The sequence below is a fragment of the Nycticebus coucang genome, chromosome 4 (genome assembly GCF_027406575.1).
Source record: "Nycticebus coucang isolate mNycCou1 chromosome 4, mNycCou1.pri, whole genome shotgun sequence".
NCBI classification, from domain to species: domain Eukaryota; kingdom Metazoa; phylum Chordata; class Mammalia; order Primates; family Lorisidae; genus Nycticebus; species Nycticebus coucang.
Genome location: NC_069783.1, coordinates 56707391 through 56726260, shown reverse-complemented (window position 1 = coordinate 56726260; position 18870 = coordinate 56707391). Strand labels below are relative to the sequence as shown.

At 37.5% G+C, this 18870-nt stretch overlaps 1 protein-coding gene across 1 annotated transcript in view; it reads left to right on the top strand.

Annotated features, from left to right (window-relative positions):
* Positions 1 to 16747: 16747 nt before the first annotated feature.
* FANCL (FA complementation group L) overlaps positions 16748 to 18870 on the top strand; it is a 78641-nt gene continuing 76518 nt past the window's right edge. Inside the window, exon 1 of the mRNA XM_053587547.1 lies at positions 16748 to 16909. Coding sequence (XP_053443522.1) covers positions 16814 to 16909 — 96 coding nt within the window. The 5' untranslated portion in view covers positions 16748 to 16813. The remainder of the gene's footprint in view (positions 16910 to 18870) is intronic.

The window sequence follows — 18870 nt, the reverse complement described above, 5'->3', positions numbered from 1 at the left end:
CTTTTGATAATATACAGCATCCCTTCATGAACAGAACACTTAAGAAAATTGGTATAGAAGGGACACTTGTTAAACTATTAGAGGCCATCTTCAGCAAACCCACAGCCAATATCGTATTGAATGGAGTTAAATTGAAATCATTTCCACTTAGATCAGGAACCAGACAAGGTTGCCCATTGTCTCCATTGCTCTTTAACATTGTAATGGAAGTTTTAGCCATTGCAATTAGGGAAGAAAAGGTGATCAAGGGTATCCACATAGTGTCAGAAGAGATCAAACTTTCACTCTTCGCAGATGATATGATCATATATCTGGAAAACACTAGGGATTCTACTACAAAACTTTTAGAAGTGATCAAGCAATGTCTCAGGCTACAAAATCAACACCCATAAATCTGTAGCCTTTATATATACCAACAATAACCAAGCCGAAGAAACAGTCAAGGACTCTATTCCTTTCACAGTAGTGCCAAACAAGATGAAATATTTGGGAGTATACCTAACAAAGGACGTGAAAGATCTCTACAAAGAGAACTATGAAACTTTAAGAAAAGAAATAGCTGAAGATGTTAACAAATGGAAAAACATACCATGCTCATGGCTAGGAATAATCAACATTGTTAAAATGTCTATACTACCCAAAGCAATATATAATTTTAATGCAAGTCCTATTAAAGCTCCCTTGTCATATTTTAAAGATCTTGAAAAAATAATACTTCGTTTTATATGGAATCAGAAAAAACCTTGAATAGCCAAAACATTACTTAGCAATAAAAACACAGCAGGAGGAATTACGCTACCAGACTTCAGACTATACTACAAATCAATAGTTATCATAACAGCATGGTATTGGCACAAAAACAGAGAAGTAGAAGTCTGGAACAGAATAGAGAACCAAGAGATGAATCCAGCTACTTACCATTATTTGATCTTTGACAAGCCAATTAAAAACATTCAGTGGGGAACACAATTAACAATACAAACAGGCAACCTGTAGAATAGGAGAAAATATTTGCATGCTATTTATACATCAAATAAAGCAGTAATGAACCAAATATACAAAGAACTCAGGGAAATCAATAAGAAAATTGCAAACAACCCCATTATAAATTGGACAAAAAAAAAAAAAAAAAGGCCAGAAGCTTTTAAAAAAGAAAATACACTGGGCGGCGCCTATGGTTCAGTCAGTAAGGCGCTGGCCCCATATACCGAGTGTGGTGGGTTCAAACCCGGCCCCGGCCAAACTGCAACCAAAAAATAGCCGGGCGTTGTGGCGGGTGCCTGTGGTCCCAGCTGCTTGGGAGGCTGAGGCAGGAGAATCGCTTAGGCCCATGAGTTGGAGGTTGCTGTGAGCTGTGTGAGGCCACGGCACTCTACAGTGGGCCATAAAGTGAGACTCTGTCTCTACAAAAAAAAAAAAAAGAAAGAAAATACACTAATGGCCAATAAACATGAAAAAAATACTCAACGTCACTAATTATCAGGAAAATGCTAATCAAAATCATTATGAGATATCATCTAACCCCAGTGAGAATGGCTTTTCCTGAAAAGTCCCAAAACAATAGATGCTAACATGGATGTGGAGAAAAAGGTACACTTATACGCTGTTGATCAGACTATAGGTTAGAGGTATAACCTCTATAGAAATTATTATGGCAATTTCTCAAAGAACTAAAAGTAGACCTGCCATTTGATCTAGCAATTTCACTATTTACCCAAAGGAAAAAAGTCATTGTTTCAAAAAGACACTTGCACTCAAATGTTTATTGCAGTACAATTAACAATCACAAAGATGTACTGTAACTAACCCAAGTGCCCATCAATTCATGAATGGATTAATAGAATGTGGTATATGTATACTATTGGGTGCTACTCAGCCATTGCAAGAAATGAATTAATACCTTTTGAAATCATCCATATGGAACTGGAAACCATTTTCCTAAGTGAAGTATTGGAAGAAATGGAAAAAAGAATACCACATGTACTCACTATTAAAGTGGAACTAACACATCAGCACCCATTTGCTCAGATGAATGTGAAAGTGAACAGAAATTAAGCAGTTTGATTGAAAAGGGGTTGGCTGAAAGTATACCTATTTGGTGCAATGTATAATATGTGGATGATGGGCACACTTGTAATTTTGTCTCAACCAGTACAAAGGCAATCCATGCAATAAATCATTTGCATTCCTGTAATATTCTAAAATTAAAAATGAAGGAATTAATCCTAAAGAAAAAAAAACATTCAGTGGCGAAAAGATTTCCTATTTAACAAATGGTGCTGGGTGAACTGGCTGGCAACCTGTAGAAGATTGAAACTGGACCCACACCTTTCATCATTAACTAAGACAGACTCTCACTGGATAAAAGGTTTAAACTTAAGACATGAAACTATAAAAATACTTGAAGAAAGTGCAGGAAAAACTCCTGAAGGAATCGGCCTGGGTGAATATTTTATGAGGAGGACTCCCCAGGCAATGAAGCAGTATCAAAAATACACTATTGGGACCTGATCAAACTAAAAAGCTTCTGCACAGCCAACAGCATAGTAAGTAAAGCAAGCAGACAGCCCTCAGAATGGGAGAAAATATTTTCAGGTTATACCTCTGATAAAGGTCTAATAACCAGAATCCACAGAGAATTCAAATGTATTAGCAAGAAAACAACACGTGATCCCATCTCAGGGTGGGCAAGGGACTTGAAGAGAAACTTCTCTAAAGAAGACAGACACACGATCTACAAACACATGAAAAACAGCTCATCATCCTTAATCATCAGAGAAATGCAAATCAAAACTACTTTGAGATATCACCTAACTCCAGTAAGAGTAGCCCACATAACAAAAATCCCAAACCCAGAGATGTTGGCGTGGATGTGGAGAAAAGGGCATACTTCTACACTGCTGGTGGGAATGCACACTAATACGTTCCTTCTGGAAGGATGTTTGGAGAATACTGAGAGACCTAAAGATAGACCTGCCATTCGATCCTATAATTCCTTTACTAGATTTATACCCAGAAGACCAAAAATCACAATATAGCAAAGACATCTGTACCAGAATGTTTATTGCAGCCCAATTCATAATTGCTAAGTCATGGAAGAAGCCCAAGTGCCCATCAACCCACGAATGGACTAGCAAATTGTGGTACATGTATACCATGGAATATTATGCAGCTTTAAAGAAAGATGGAGACTTTACCTCTTTCATGTTTACATGGATGGAGCTGGAACATATTCTTCTTAGCAAAGTATCTCAGGAATGGAAGAAAAAGTATCCAATGTACTCAGCCCTACTATGAAGCTAAATTATAGCTTTCACATGAAGGCTATAACCCAACTATAGCACTAGACTATGGGGAAGGGGCCAAGGAAGGGGAAGGGAGGGGATAGGTTAGAGTGGAGGGAGGACAATGGGTGGGGCCACACCTATGGTGCATCTTAGAATGGGTACAGGCGAAACTTACTAAAGGCAGAATACAAACGTCTACATACAATAACTAAGAAAATGCCATGAAGGCTACGTTGAACAGTTTGATGAGAATATTTCAGATTGTATATGAAACCAGCACATTGTACCCCTTGATTGCACTAATGTACACATCTATGATTTAACAATAAAAAAAAAATAAAAATATAAAATCATACATACATTTAAAAAAAAAAGAATGTTTAGGCAATTCAGGGGGCATAATGGCAGGTGACTATAGTTTCAGTTGCTTGGAGACTGAGGCAAGAGGTTCTCTTGAGGCCAGGAATTCAAGGTTGTAATGAGTCACTGCACTCCAGCCTGCGTGACAGAGCAAGACCCTGTCTCATAAAAAGTAGCAAAAAACGAGATAACTAAGTTAATGCTTAGCGGGCTTGAGAGAAGTATGCCTGCCTTTTGTTTGTAAAAAAATAAATAAATAAATATTGTATGTGTTCCCGTTTTGTTTTATTACTTCAAAATAAGATATGTGCAGTGTCGGGCGGCACCTGTGGCTCAGTCGGTAGGGCGCCGGCCCCATATGCCGAGGGTGGCGGGTTCAAACCCGGCCCCGGCCAAACTGCAAACCAAAAAATAGCCGGGCGTTGTGGCAGGCGCCTGTAGTCCCAGCTACTTGGGAGGCTGAGGCAGGAGAATCGCTTAAGCCCAAGAGTTGGAGGTTGCTGTGAGCTGTGTGAGGCCACGGCACTCTACCGAGGGCCATAAAGTGAGACTCTGTCTCTACAAAAAAAAAAAAAAAAAAGATATGTGCAGTGTGCATAGGAATTTGTTCATAGTTGTTTTTTTTAAAACTATAGTCCGGCCCTCCAGCTGTCTGAGGGACAGTGAACTGGCCCCCTGTTTAAAAAGTGTGAGGACCCATGCTCTCTAGCATGGATGATCTTTAAAAACATTATACTTAGAGAAAGAAGCCAGCCACAAAAGACCACATATGGTGATTCTGTTTGTCTGAAAGGTAGAGAATAGGAAAATCTATAAAGACAGACATAGATTGTTGGTTGCCTGGGGGTGGGGGTAGAGGAAATAAGGAGTGACATTTACTCAGTATGGAGTTTCTTTGAGGGGGGTTTAAAAATGTTCCAAAATTGATTGTGATGATAGTTGTACAACTCTGTGAATTTGTTAAAATGACCGACTTGTATAATTCAAATGAGTAGATATATGAATTATTTCTCAATAAATCTGTTATAAAAATATAATCAATTGTTATAATGTCCCTCTGAACTAGACAGTAAATCCTTGAGAGTGGGAACCATGCCTTATTCATTTATCTTCATCACAGAGGTTTAGTGCAGAGACAAAGAGCATGAATTTTAGAATGAGATTGACCTGAAAATGTTGTGACATCCTAGTTGTGTAGCCTTCAGAAAATCATTTAAATTCCCTAAGCCTCAGTTTTCTCCCTTATATGCATTATGGAAATGATAAAACTAACATCAGATCTGTCAACGGAGAGTCAATGAGCTAATGCATGAATAGGATTTACTATAATGTCCAGCAGAGCGTAAGTTCTCAAGAAACACTATATCTCCTTTACAGCAGGTGCTCAGGAGATACATGTTGAAAGAAAAGGAAAGAAGGCAATATAAGGCACAAGTGGGCAATGAAGTTTGAGGATAAGATCTTGAAAAATATCCAGGTACAGTTATAGCAGTGAATTTCATACTGCCAGGATGAGTTAGGAATTTACTACCTATACTTGAGGTGGGGAATATAGTAAAAATATTTATTTTTATTTTTATTTTTATTTATTTGTTTATTTATTTTTTGAGACAGAGCCTCAAGCTGTCACCCTGGGTAGAGTGCTGTGGCGTCACAGCTTGCAGCAACCTCCAACTCCTGGGCTCAAGCGATTCTCCTTCCTCCACCTTCCAAGTAGTTGGGACTACAAGGCACCCGCCACAAGGCACGGCTATTTTTTCCTTGCAGCCATCATTGTTGTTTGGCGGCCTGGGCTGGATTCAAACCTGCCAGCTCAGGTGTATGTGGCTGGCTCTTTAGCCACTTGAGCCACAGGTGCCGAGCCAGTAAAAACTTTTGAGATAGAGTTTTATAACAATTGTGAGTAAACAGTCTCTTAGAGAAATAGTGTTATTGACAAGCAAAGTAAGAGAAGACTGGAATAATAATGTCTGCCTGGAATCAAGAAGCCATTTCTCTCCAAGCTTCAGTGTACAAAGCTATGAAACATGTACAGTAATCCTTGTCCCAGCTACCTCATAGAGTAAGTGGAAAGCCCAAATAACACAATGTACATGAAAGGATTTTCAAAAATGTATACAGGAAAATGATCATTCTTATTAAATTATTCGTCTTAGATAACAATAACAGCTATCCTGCACATACAGTGTTTACCCAAGTGTTAGTTGATGATTGACACAGGTTAGGTTCTCCATATGAGAGAGAAAGATTATTAGGAGGCAGTTTATTAAGTAGGGCTTGTGGGATCCACACCTAAGGGAAAAGGAAGGCAGCAGAATTGGGTGGAAAGAGAAGTTGCACTGTAACTTAGGCACAAAACAGCCTCAGCTGATTGTTCAAGGAGACCTAAAATTGAGATAGCCCCCAGAGTTACCTCCCACTGAGGGAAAGGGGAGTAGCTTTTTGTATCCCTGCATTAGTAGTCATTAAATAAGTGCCACCCTGGGAATAGCGCATGACTTTGGGCCAGTTGTTCACTTTCCCGCAAAGGGCAAGTCACAGATGGTGCTGGCAGCTAAGCATGTCTGTGGTCAAGCTTCTCAGCAGGTGGCACAAGGCAGCCATTCCTGAAAGAGAATTTCGGCAGCATAGCACATCATCCATGAAAATGATTAAATGGAGGGTTGGCAGTCATTGGTAAATTCTCCCACAGATTTCCCATTTGGATAAATCAGGCCAGTTGTGTTGTTTTTATCTCAGTTACCTAATTTGGAAAAAAAAAAAAAAAAAAACAACACTCTTCTGGCTCAATGATTAAGATAATTTCGTCTGTAATTGGCAATCTACGGCTTTTATTTTTTTTAAGGGCTTTTGGTAATCAGAATTATTGAAGAGGAAAGTAGTCAAAGTATCAAAATGTAATCATTAGATCATTACTCAGAATTATTGAAGAGGAAAGTAGTCAAAGTATCAAAATGTAATCATTAGATCATTACTTAAAAAAGAATTTCCTTAGCTGGGCGTTGTGGCGGGCGCCTGTAGTCCCAGCTGCTGGGGAGGCTGATGCAAGAGAATCGCTGAAACCCAAGAGCTGGAGGTTGCTGTGAGCCCTGCGACGTCACGGCACTCTACTGTGGGCAGTAAAGTGAGACTGTCTCTACAAAAAAAAAAAAAAAAAAAAAAAAGAATTTCTTTTCATGGAGTAAGTTCATTAGGAAGGTTTGGTACAGAGGAATTATTGATTGCGTCAGATATACGGACATACTGATATGTTGTAGCCATTCATTAGATTATTTTCATGTTAAAGTTATGTGCATGTCTGCAAAAAAAAAAATCTCCTTTAACATCATTAGAATAACAAAATAAGGCAGGTTTTTTTACTTTCTTTTTCTCTTTTTTTTTTTTTTTTTTGTTTGTTGGTTTGGTTTTTCGGGGGTTTTGATACAGAGTCTCACTCTCCCTGGCTAGAGTGCTGTGGCACCATCAGAGTCATAGCAACTCCAAATGTCTCCCTGTTGCTTAGGCTGATCTCCAAACTCCTAAGCTCAAGCATTCTACCCACCTCGGCCTTCCAGAGTGCTAAGATTACCATATGGCCAATCGAACACATATGAGGCACATGGAAAGTTGATTGTATCAGGAGAGAAATGAGTTTACTTTCAACACAAATGTCTTTTTCCAATTTCTTAATAAAAGTATGCTAACATTTTTGATGCATTGGGATCATCCATAGTGACTGCTGTTCGAAAGATTTTAAAAGTCAGTTTAAAATGCATTTTTTTCCAAAAAGTTTACAAACTTAATTCTTGAAAAATTTTTTCACATTGTAGTGATTTTTTTTTCTTTCTTAGGAGATTTTAAATATTCAGAATTATTGACTTTAGAAATAAGAAATAAAAACGATAAGAGCAAACTTATGTGCAATAAAAGGTTACTAAAACTCAGTATAAATTTGTTACTAGTCTATAATACTAAGTGTTTTTAAAGGCATCCAATTTTATTACTCCTAAGTAAAAAGAGGCTAATGAAATGTTTTCAAACATAAGTTCAGCAGGAAAAAACTTCAATAAATAGATAAAATGATTTATATTTATAATTGTTTATCCCAGGGTAGTTGTCTCAGATTCACTGGATATGTTTGGGTGTACATTCTTAATCTGCATAATATCGTCTGAACTTTATCACAGAAATAAATGAAAGAATAATTGTGATGCTTCAGAACACTGTTCATTTTCAGTCAGATATCCTACAAATTAAAATTTTTAATTGTATTTCCTTTCACTTCTAAATTTTTCCATTATAAGCTTACCTAGTTTCAAAGGATATACTTATGGCATATTGTAAATATTTAACTATTTAAAATAAAGCTGTTACTTTACTTTTAAATGTTTAAATAAAATCTATATAGCAACTTGACACCCACTGTTAGTTAGTGTAACATGTGCTACAACAAATGAACCCCCTCAATTTCATGCTTTCATGTAAAAAAACTTATTTCTCCCTTATCTTAAGTCCATTGGAAGACATTTTAGACACACCTTTTACTTTCATGCCCTTTTCACCCCAAGGGCCTTAACATCCTTTGATTTAAACCAGTGGATGGACAAAGAAAAGGTTGACCTAAGCATAGAACGCTTTTTATGAATGGTGGCATTGCACTGGCTCCAACTCAGTCACTTGGCCAGTTCAGATTGCAAGAGAGGCTAAAAATGTAGTTTAGCTAGAGGGGGACCTGCAGCCCTGGGGCCACATGTGGCCTTTTGGATCTTTCCGATCCTTTGGATTCACGGCCTTCTGACTGAATCCAAATTTCGTAGAAAAAATGCTTTAGCATTTGGATTCAGTGAGGAGTCACACTTGGGAATCTGAAAGGCCACATGTGGCCTTGAGGCAACGGGTTCCCACCCTTTCAAAGTAGACATTGGTTCACCACTGCTACAACCCCAAGGTTAACTATCTTCTGTATTGTTGACAAAATAATAAAAATACTGAAAATATCTAATATTGTCATTTCACTGTAGATGTGACAAGCACATTCTTAAGTAAAGGACAACCTGAATAGGAATTTCAAAGAGTTTTCATGTTTCTCATTCAGATAATCCATATTTAACTGTACCTATTGTCTTGAACCCATTTAGTTTTCACAAATGCATTTTGTGAGTTGCAAAGTACCCTGGCGATAATATATTAAGTGATTTATCCAGAGTTAAACAGTCTTAAAAAGAATACCAACCCACCATAAAGAAGCAAGACCAAAAAAGAAAGTATGGATAGTTCAAAGAAAGGAAATGTTAATGGATTTTATACAAATGAAAAGATGCCCAGTTTCATCAGAATAAGAGAAATAAAATTTTAAATGATAATACACATTCTTCTACAGATTAGTAAAAGTCAAAAATTTGATGCCACATGTGAATGGCAAATCTATAGAAAAGCAAGTATTTATAAATTGCTGCGGTCTGTGAACAAATGTGGCTCTTCAAGAGAGCAGTTTGGCAATATCTATCAAAATTACAGTTGAATGTATACATTGGTCAAAACTTAGAGAACTGTACACTAAAAGAGTAAATTTTACTTTATATTAATTATACCTTAATTTTTAAAAATGAAAAAATAATATTTATCTCCTCAAAATAAATTTCATATTGCCTTTAGAGAGAATGAGGTTGATCTATACTTAATGACATGCAATAAATTCTCTCTCTCTCTTTTTTTAAATCAGAGTCTCACCTGTCACCCTGGGTAGAGTCCCATGGTGTCATAGTTCACAGCAACCTCCAACGCTTGGGCTTCAGTGATCCTCTTGACTCAGCCTCCCAAGTATTGTGACTATAGGCATGCACCACCACAACCTGTTAGTTTTTCTGTCTTCATAGAGATGGGGACTCGCTCTTGCTCAGGCTGGTTTCTAACTCCTGAGCTCAAGTGATCCACCCACATTGACCTTCCAGAGTGCTAGGATTACAGATTTGATCCACAATGCCTGGCCATGCAATAAATTCTAAGATATATTGAGTGAAATTTATTATGTTCCCTCTAATCTGATGGATGATTTTGATTCTGACTGCATTTATACTTCTAAAAATCTTTTCTAATGCCTTATTTTAAAAAATTCATGGTAATATTAACTAACTTGATTTGCACAGAAATGTAAAAGGTACTTTTCCTTTAAAATATCAACTGATTATACTTCTCATCTTGGCATTGTATTGATCTTTTCGCACATTAGTATTTTACATATACTTTTATGAACCAATGATTTATGCATATGTGTAATTTTAATGGATTTTGGGCATTTTATCCTGTTACTATAACTTAACTATTTCCAACTTATTGGACATGTGGTTATTTCTGATTTCTATAAGCATTTTTGGATTATTTCTTGGGATATACTCCCATAAGTGATGATACCGAACTGAAAAGAAAATCATGTTTCCTGCTGTATATAAGTATATTGCTTTTAAAAACATTTGCAAATTACATATAACTATCAGCAATGAATGATTATGTCTACTTCCCAGACATGCTAATATTGACTTTTATATACTTAAGATTTTGAAGAATATAAGAAAGTATTGCTAATATTTTATAATGATGTTTGCAACATTTTTATTATTTTGAAATGACTAAATAAATCACTTTTCAATTCTTGAGCAAATTTTCATTCATTTTGTTAATTTAGCTATTTATCAAAATTTTATAAAGTCAGCTGTTTTCATACTCCAGATAATTCATGTTACTTTGCTTGTTCTATTTCGTCCATAGATAGAAATAATAAACATTAAATAGACAACAAACTATTATTTTAGCAACTGTTATCCTTATCAACAACATACCCAAGTCTTATCTATTTATTTATTATGATTTTAAAATCTTATTTAGTTTTATAGCTAATGGACATTTTAGGATGAAAAATATAAGTTCATTGCTTTCTTATTTTATTTATAGCATATCTTATTAGTGTATAGATCACACATTAAGTTCTAAAAGGTAAAACTGATTCCTTATTATTTCTTATACTGTTATCCAGGCATTTGGTTTCTAATCCCTTGTATATACATATACATATATATGTGTATTTATTTGTTTATTTATTTATTTATTTTGAGAAGGGTAGAGTGCCATGGTGTCATTGCTTACAGTGACCTCAAACTCTTGGGTTCAAGCGATCTTCTTGCCTCAGCCTCCTGAGTAGCTGAGAATACAGGTGCCTGCCAAACTCCTGTGTGGTTTTTCTATTTTTAGTAGAGATAAGATCTCACTCTTGCTCAGGCTGGTGTCAAACTCCTAAACTCAGGCAATCTATCTGCCTTGGCCTCCCAAAGTGTTAGGATTACAGGCATGAGCCACCACGCCCAGCCTCTGATCCATTATATTTTATAGATCATGCTCACTTCACTTAAACAACACAATATAAATTCATTTTAGTAGTCCTACGAAAAGAAAACTCATCCCCCAAAATAGAAAATACAGAAAAACATAGTACAGTATCTTTGGAATTAAAAGTGTTTATGGTGGATCTTTAGTCTGAAACCTTTTCATATAGAGTATGCATTTTATTAGTAATGCTATGCCAGCTAAGTTCATGTTTTTATGTGTGTTGGGGGTGGATTTTATAGCGTGGAAATGGAAAGTAGCCCATCCCATTAACATTCTTTCCTTTTTCCTAACAGAACTCTAGGACAGAATGTCTTTTGCTAAAAAATGTCATTTTCCAGACCCTTTGCACATAGGGTATATCCAGTGTGGTATAAGATTTGTTCAAAAGGTCATCTGGGAAAGTTATCATTGTCCTTTCATCTGGTGGTGACTAGAGCTCCAGCAGCATTTGGGATTGTGAAGGAAAGGTCAAGAAAGGTCAAGAAAACTTGACCTCCCTAATATCTGACCTAAATTGGGGGTGATTCTTCAGCTTTAAAAAAAAAAAAAATTTTTTTAAATTGAAATTATCAACTCTATATTAAGTTGTCCTTTATAATAATGGTTTTACATTGATAAATTATATTTATTCATTTAGCTAATATCCTCTAAACCTTAACCAAGTGCCCGGTTACTCTGAGTTTGGAACTGTAAAATCTCTGTCTGAAAGATTATTCACTTGATTAGTTCAGTAACTTTTAACCATGCCTGCACAGTGGAATCAGATATGAAAATTTAGGTTTACTAAGTCAAGGGTGATGGTTTTCAAACTTTGATCATATCAGAATTGCCTAGTTAAAACATGTATTTGTCAAACATGTACTTATTAAAACAGATTGCTGGAGTCGTCTCCCAAAATCTAGATTCAGCAGTTCTGAGATAGCATGTTCCTAGGTGACAGTGATGCTCCTATTCCAGGGACCATAGTCTGGGACCATTAGTCAAGGATATAGCTTGGGCATCTATGTATTAAAATAGTTTGACATGATTTGGATGCTTGAGAGCCAGCATCAAAGACCCTTACGGAAGATTAGTAAGATTACATCTTTTGCTACTCATTCACTTTGATGTAGCAGCTTAAGTTTTCCAAAATAAAAGGGAGGGCTTCGTGTGTCTTCTTTTGTCTTTGTATGCTCTTTTCTCAGAAACAGAATTGTTTTCTTTTGGGTATCTTTAGATAAATGGGATTTACCAGCCTCAGGCAAAATTTCAAAATGGACTGTCACTTTTCCCTTTGATTTTTATTTCTGCATCCTTCATCCCCCTCTTAAAAACTACTGTTCCCTAATCTTGGGTATTTATTATTCTCGTCTTCTCCCTATCTTCTACTGTTGTTACCTTCCCAACTTTGCGTGTCCTATAAATTGGTCTCTTCTATTCTGCCACTGCCAACTGGAATGTTTATTTCCCAAGTTGCTAGGTAGGTGTTAGAAATCAGAGGACATTTCTTCCAGGTGCTCGTTGTAAATTATAAGAGACCCATTGATGTCTCTAATTGATAGCTTTTACTAGGTGTGGGAATGATGTTTCCTAGGATAGAGTTGTTTTGTGCCTTGTTCCGAAGGAGTTTGTCCAATAATCTGGATTCTTCTCTACTCCTGAACAACCCACTCTCCTTCATAACCTTTCTTGACTTGATGACCTCATAAATATTCTCCCAATTCCAGCCCATTCCTGGTAACCTATTAATTCTTTTAGCATATATAGCCCTTAAATGGTCCTTTGTTTACTGGTGATTGGATTGTGGGTTTTATTGTTCCTTCAGTCTACTGCCCAGAGTGAAGCAGACATTATTATTGTAGATCTGCCATGGACCTAGACTCATTTTTGGTAAAAACTACCTAGCAAGGAAGTGTGCTCCTGAAAATTTGGGGTAGGGTTGGAGGTGCTGGGCTATCTCCTCCATATATCAGCTCCCAAACTCTGATCACATAAAAAGTGTGTGTAGTTTATTTCTCATGGATATACTTTTCTCAAGGCTTAAAAAAATTGAAAATAATCCTGACATTAATCACTGCATTAGGCTTTCTGAACTGCTTTTCAGGGTCTGAATAGAAACACAAGCAAGAGCAAACTGTTCTTTCAAGTTAATAAATGCTTTTGCAATGGTCAAATCCAGAGGCCTCCCATAATTCTCAATTCGTTCAACCTTTATGTATCATTTCACACTGCTGATCATGCCTTTAGTTGTGAATCTCTGCTTTCTTTTCCTTTTTATGACACGGTGTCATCATTTCTTGCTTTTCTAGTTTTTTGAAGATTCTTTTAAATGGCTGTGCTTCCTCCATTCTTTCCTAATTTTGTCATTTCTCAACATTCTGACTTCATCTCTCTTCTCATTAGACTCAAGCAATTGCTCCCTTATTCATCATATTAATGTTAATGACAGGCATCCTATCCAATGAAAACTGTGAGGAGAAACTCGTGGGACAAAGCTGAACATTTAGACTATACAGTAATGATAACCGATGCTAACTGGAATGGTATATATTTAAACTAATATTTCTTCTTTAAAAAATTAAAATGTAACAGGTAAAAATCTCCTTGGGCCATTATCCCCATTCTTTGTCCCCATTTCCCTCCCCCAAAGTAACCACTGCTAGTAATATTGAAGGAGTTTATTTATATATTTTAACATAAAGGTTATAATAGTAAACTTGTAATACCATTCTGGAAGTTTTGTTTTTACTTATCAAAATGTTTGGAGATTTTTCCACGTGAGGAAACACAGTTCTCACTCAGGAAATAGCACCCACATAGTACTAGTATCTATGGCAGAGTATATAAAAGCAACCAAGCCTGGGATGTCCTGCAGAGCTTGAACTTTGGTGAGGATCCTCATGCAGTTTATCAGAGTGATTGAAAATTGAAACCATGCTGATGGGGGTAGAAGTAGATTCTTGGCTTTCATTGTGTATTTTCTTTGGATTTAGGGGTGGCTACATATAAACCATGATCTTAGCACAGCATGCATGGACTGATGATGGTAGTGAGAATGCATCACTCAGTCTTGAACACCTATGGATAATGGTAAAGTCATCAAATTAAAAAGTCTTTATATAGTATTTCACCTTGTTCCCTGGCGGTTGGATTTCTTAGATTATAGACGTTATCGGTAAGAAATGTTCCTTTACAAATTCAACTACCAAGAATAGTGACTTAGGTATCTTAAAGAACTAAGATGATATCTGGCAATACATTTTCTGGAAATTTTTAAGTCTAATAAGATAGTGATGAGACATGAAAGCAAAGAACCCGCTGCTTTTGGCTGTTTGCTACACTGTTTAGTGTGTCAATAGCAAACTTGAGTATGATGTAAAGTAATAAGGAAAAGCCTGCCATCTAGGAAGCAGTGACTTCCTGGATACCAAGTCTTGGACTTGAATCTCAATTCTGGATTTCCCAGTCTCCACAATTGAGAAATAAATTTCTGTTGTTTATAATCTATCCAGTTTATGGTATTTTGTTATAGGAAAACAAAAAGACTAAGATGTACAGCAAATAGACACGTAGCAAATGAGCACCTACAATGCACCAAGAAATATGCTAAGTGATTAGGGAGAGCAATAATTTTCAGAAGATAAGAAAGACTTCCAAAAAAGAGAGAGCATTAGAGAAGGACTTTGAAGGAAAGTGGGGAAAGTGTGGTGGCGGGGAAGTTCAAGGTCCTGGAAATGGCCACGGTCTTTATTTGTACATAAATTATAAAGTGCTTGAACTAAGTATGTCCCCTTAATCTTTGTGTTGAGTCTACTGTTGCATAACCTTTACTTTATCCTCATCACCAAACATGTGGCACAGTCATTTGTGATAACTGAGTTGGACTAGGTGTGGTGGCTCATGCCTATAATCTCAGCACATTGGGAGGATTGCCTGAGGTCAGGAGTTCAAGATCTTGTCCCCACAAGACAGAGAGATAGGTAGATGGATGGATAGATAGATGGATAGACTGGGAGTGATGGCATGTGTCTATAGGTCTAGGTACTCAGGATGCTGAGGCAGGAGTATTGTCTGACCCCAGGAGCTCGAGGTTACAGTTAGCTGTGATCATGCTGCTATACTCAAGCCTGGAGTGAGAGAGAAACTTCGTCTCTAAAAGATAAAATGAAATTGAGTTGTATAACTTAGCAGATGTTATATAATGGCCATGCAGAGGATCTTGAACTTCAGCATGTATCAGAGTCACCTGGAGGGCTTGTTAACAGACTGCTGGGCTCTGTTCCCAAAGTTTTGTTTCTCCTAGGTTTGAGGTAGAGATCTGTATGGAATGAGAGACATCTTTTCCACCACTAAGTTTATGGTTAAGGCTGCTATAACAAAAGGCAGATTAACAAGGGAAAAACATAGATTTATTTAATATAAGTTTTACATGATGTGACATTGGAGCCTTTAGAAATGAACACCCAAAGAAACAAGGAAAAGTTTATTTTTAGACTGATGAGTGGACAGCCAAGGGGTATGATTGGATAAGGAGGTATGCTCTAATGGTAATAAACTATGGGGAATTTAGCAAGGTTTGTTAAGATTCTTCTCTGTGTCTCTGGGTCTTCAGAGATAGGGATGTGCCTTTCCTATGGGTATAGAGAGAACATTTCTACACTGAAGGCCCAATGACATGCTTTAAGGCAAAAGAGTGGGAGAAGGTCAGAGAGTGATTTTCCAAGGTTTTGCTATTTTCTCAAATGTCCAGGAGCATATTTTAGGGTAGCATGTCCTGAACTCCATCAGAAGAAACAATTTGCACATCTGTAAAGTTCATAGATGCTGCTGATAATGCTGGTTCCAGGATCACATTTTGAGAACCAATGTTTTTGTTTACATATACCTGCAGCATTTTTGTTTTCTCTAAGCATCCAGCATTTTTGTTTTCTCTAAGCATCCAGTCAAACTTTAAGAGGTGTCAAAAGTTCAATTCTATTTTGAGGATGGTAAATATGGAAAGGGGCATATTTTATTCATCTTTGCACAACCTTTGGTGCAATATAATGTTTTGTAATTACTAGGGCCCCCAAATGTGATGTGTTGAATACTAACTGGAGTACTGGAATAATCATAAGATTAAATATTAAGTTTCTTATTTCATCAGCCCTTAATACAAGGTAATGGATTACGTTCCTGACTTAGAAAAATTTACAGAAGTGTTGTCAGAGGAAAATTAACTTAAGTTCATAAAACCCATCAGTAATTTTCTCTCTTGTTTTGACTGATGTATTTGTGAGCACAGTACACAAAACTGAGTCCAGTGTTGTCTTTATCACTATATATTTGAGTGTCTCTCTATTATAGTATCTGATTAAACTTCATAAACCATAGACTTATCATATACGTAGTACTATATATGACATATTGAATGTATTGTAATGCATTTACGTTATTTTAGCATTGTTCTGTGTATTAGGGGAGAAAGGTCAGCAGCAAAGAAGGGGAGGTGGGGAGACAGGTTTAAAGCAGTAGAAATACTACAATGGAGTGTAAAAACGATTTTATTCTGGGGGAATGCAACCCCAAAGTTGTGGCAGTCTTTCAGTACAAAGGTGTATGATCCTGGTCGGTGAGTTCAGTGGACCGAGAGCAATCTCCGCCCAGCCTCCCGCGGAGCGCCCGAGGGCCCAGCTTGCCCCAGAGCTCCGTTTCCGCCCCGGGAATCCGCACTGAACTTTTCCCGCTGAGGCGCAAGTTTCTGTTCCCGCGGCCGAGCGCAAGCGGACTGCGCATGTGCAAGGCCGGGCCCGCTGGGAGCTTCCGTGCGGCTCTGCGGACTTTGAGCAATGGCGGGTATGGAAGACAGCCTGTTGCACCAGTGCCCGTTGCTTCTACCTCAGAACCGGGCGAAAACCGTGTATGAGGGATTCATTTCGGCTCAGGTACCCGTCTGGTTGTTGCTCTCTAGCTAAGAGAGCCGCCTTCTCGCGGCGGAGCTCCGCCCATGGAAGTCTGTGACTGGCGAGGGTAGGGGCCCAGGCTGGTGGGCCTAGAGCGGGGCGATGTCGTTCTCTCCTGGGACGCTAGAGGTTTGCGAACCGCTGCAGGAAACCCGTCCCTTACCCTCGCCCTCGGCCCTGCGCCAGGCCCCGGGCGGCTGTGCGGGTTCGGGGACCCGGAGGCGCGGAGCGGGGGGCCACGCCTCCTCGAGCCCACCCTCCCAGGCCTGGAGTTTTGCTTTTTCTTAGTTCAACTTTAGTCCCACAATTGACTGTTGTTTTTTTTTTTTTGTTTTTCGGGGTGGGGTGAATTTTGCCCTGCCTTATTATTAACGTTCTGCAGCCCCACGAATGTTGGTAACAGTTCACCTGGGCTTGTTTTATTTGTGTTTCCTGTAGAACATTTTGGAGAAAAACCTTGTTTTGATCCTCTACCAAAGTCATGTGTACCTGGGCAGTTCCAGTGTGATATTTTTGTAAGAAATCTTGACAACGATGCAATTAATTAACCTTTGCTGATTCCGGTGGCCTAGAGTTCATTATACACAACTAACGTGAGTGGGGTTCTGAAGTTTACAAAGTGCGTTCCAGGTACAATATCTTGCTTAATCCTCAGCTCTGTGAGGGAGAATTTTTTCACAATTATCATTACTATTTTTAATTGAGGAAGGTAAGGCATGGGAAACTGAAGAGGTTAAGTAACTTGTCCAAGATGCGATCAGAATCCCTTAAACTCAGGCTATTTGATTTCAGTCCTGGATTTTTTTTTCTCCCTCAGCATTGCACCAAGATGCTTTAGGTTAGAATTTTGAGTATAGACTTTTCTTCTCTGGCAATTACACTCAACTCCCTGCCCTTCCCTTACTAAGAGAGGGGCCTTATCCTAGGAATTACCGAGTTTTGAGTAATTACTGAAAAGTATTGAATGCATTATCCATTCCATTTGCTAGATTAAATTTTTGCCTATCCCTGAGTGTATTGGATGGTGTAGAATTAATCAGAATGTTCTGCAATAAATGAAAAATTATAGACGGTGCACTTGGGCTTCTCCATGCGTCCTCCAACTCATTGTGAGCATTACAGAAAGGATTGGGTAACATTTGTTATTACATGTTAACACCTACTTACAAACATGATTCATTTTCAGACAACACTTAGAAAAGTTGAAGTTTTACTTAAGTTACCTCACCCCCTTCCCCACGAACCCTTGTTATTACTAATTTTAGTTACTGTAAGGAAAATACTTTGTATCATTTATGTCTGTCTGCCAAATACTCTTAGAAAGAATGTGCAGTTATCTACCTGAGGTATTCAGATATTGTAACCTAGTTGTTTGTTCTCTCATATAACCTGAAATAAAAAAAATAAATAAATAGAATGTGCAGCTATCAGAATTGAGGTTAGGGGAAATTTTCTTGTAACTGTTGCCGTAGTAATAATTCAATTGTACCTGCCTTAAACAGTTATCTTAATCAAAACGCTTTAATTGTATAAAAATGTTTTGTGTATATTTCAAATTTACAGAAAAGTAGCAAGGATGTACAGTGTTAGGAATTCTAGTATACCCTATACATAGATTCACCAGTTTACATTAACACTTAATTTATCATTCTGAGTATGTATATGTGGGTAGGTATATATACTCATTATTTTCCCAAACCATTTGAGATTAAGTCAAAAATGTGGTGTCCCTTTATCCCTAAATACTTAAGGATATATTTCATATGAGTAAAGACACATTCATGTATAACTACAGTACAATGATCAAAATCAGGACATTTAATCATGATAACAATACCATTATCTAATGTGGAATTCATACTCATATTCAAATTTTGTTTTGGGGACAATTACGTATTTTATACCTCCCAGTCCCCTCCCCCCCAAAGTGATGTGAGATACCA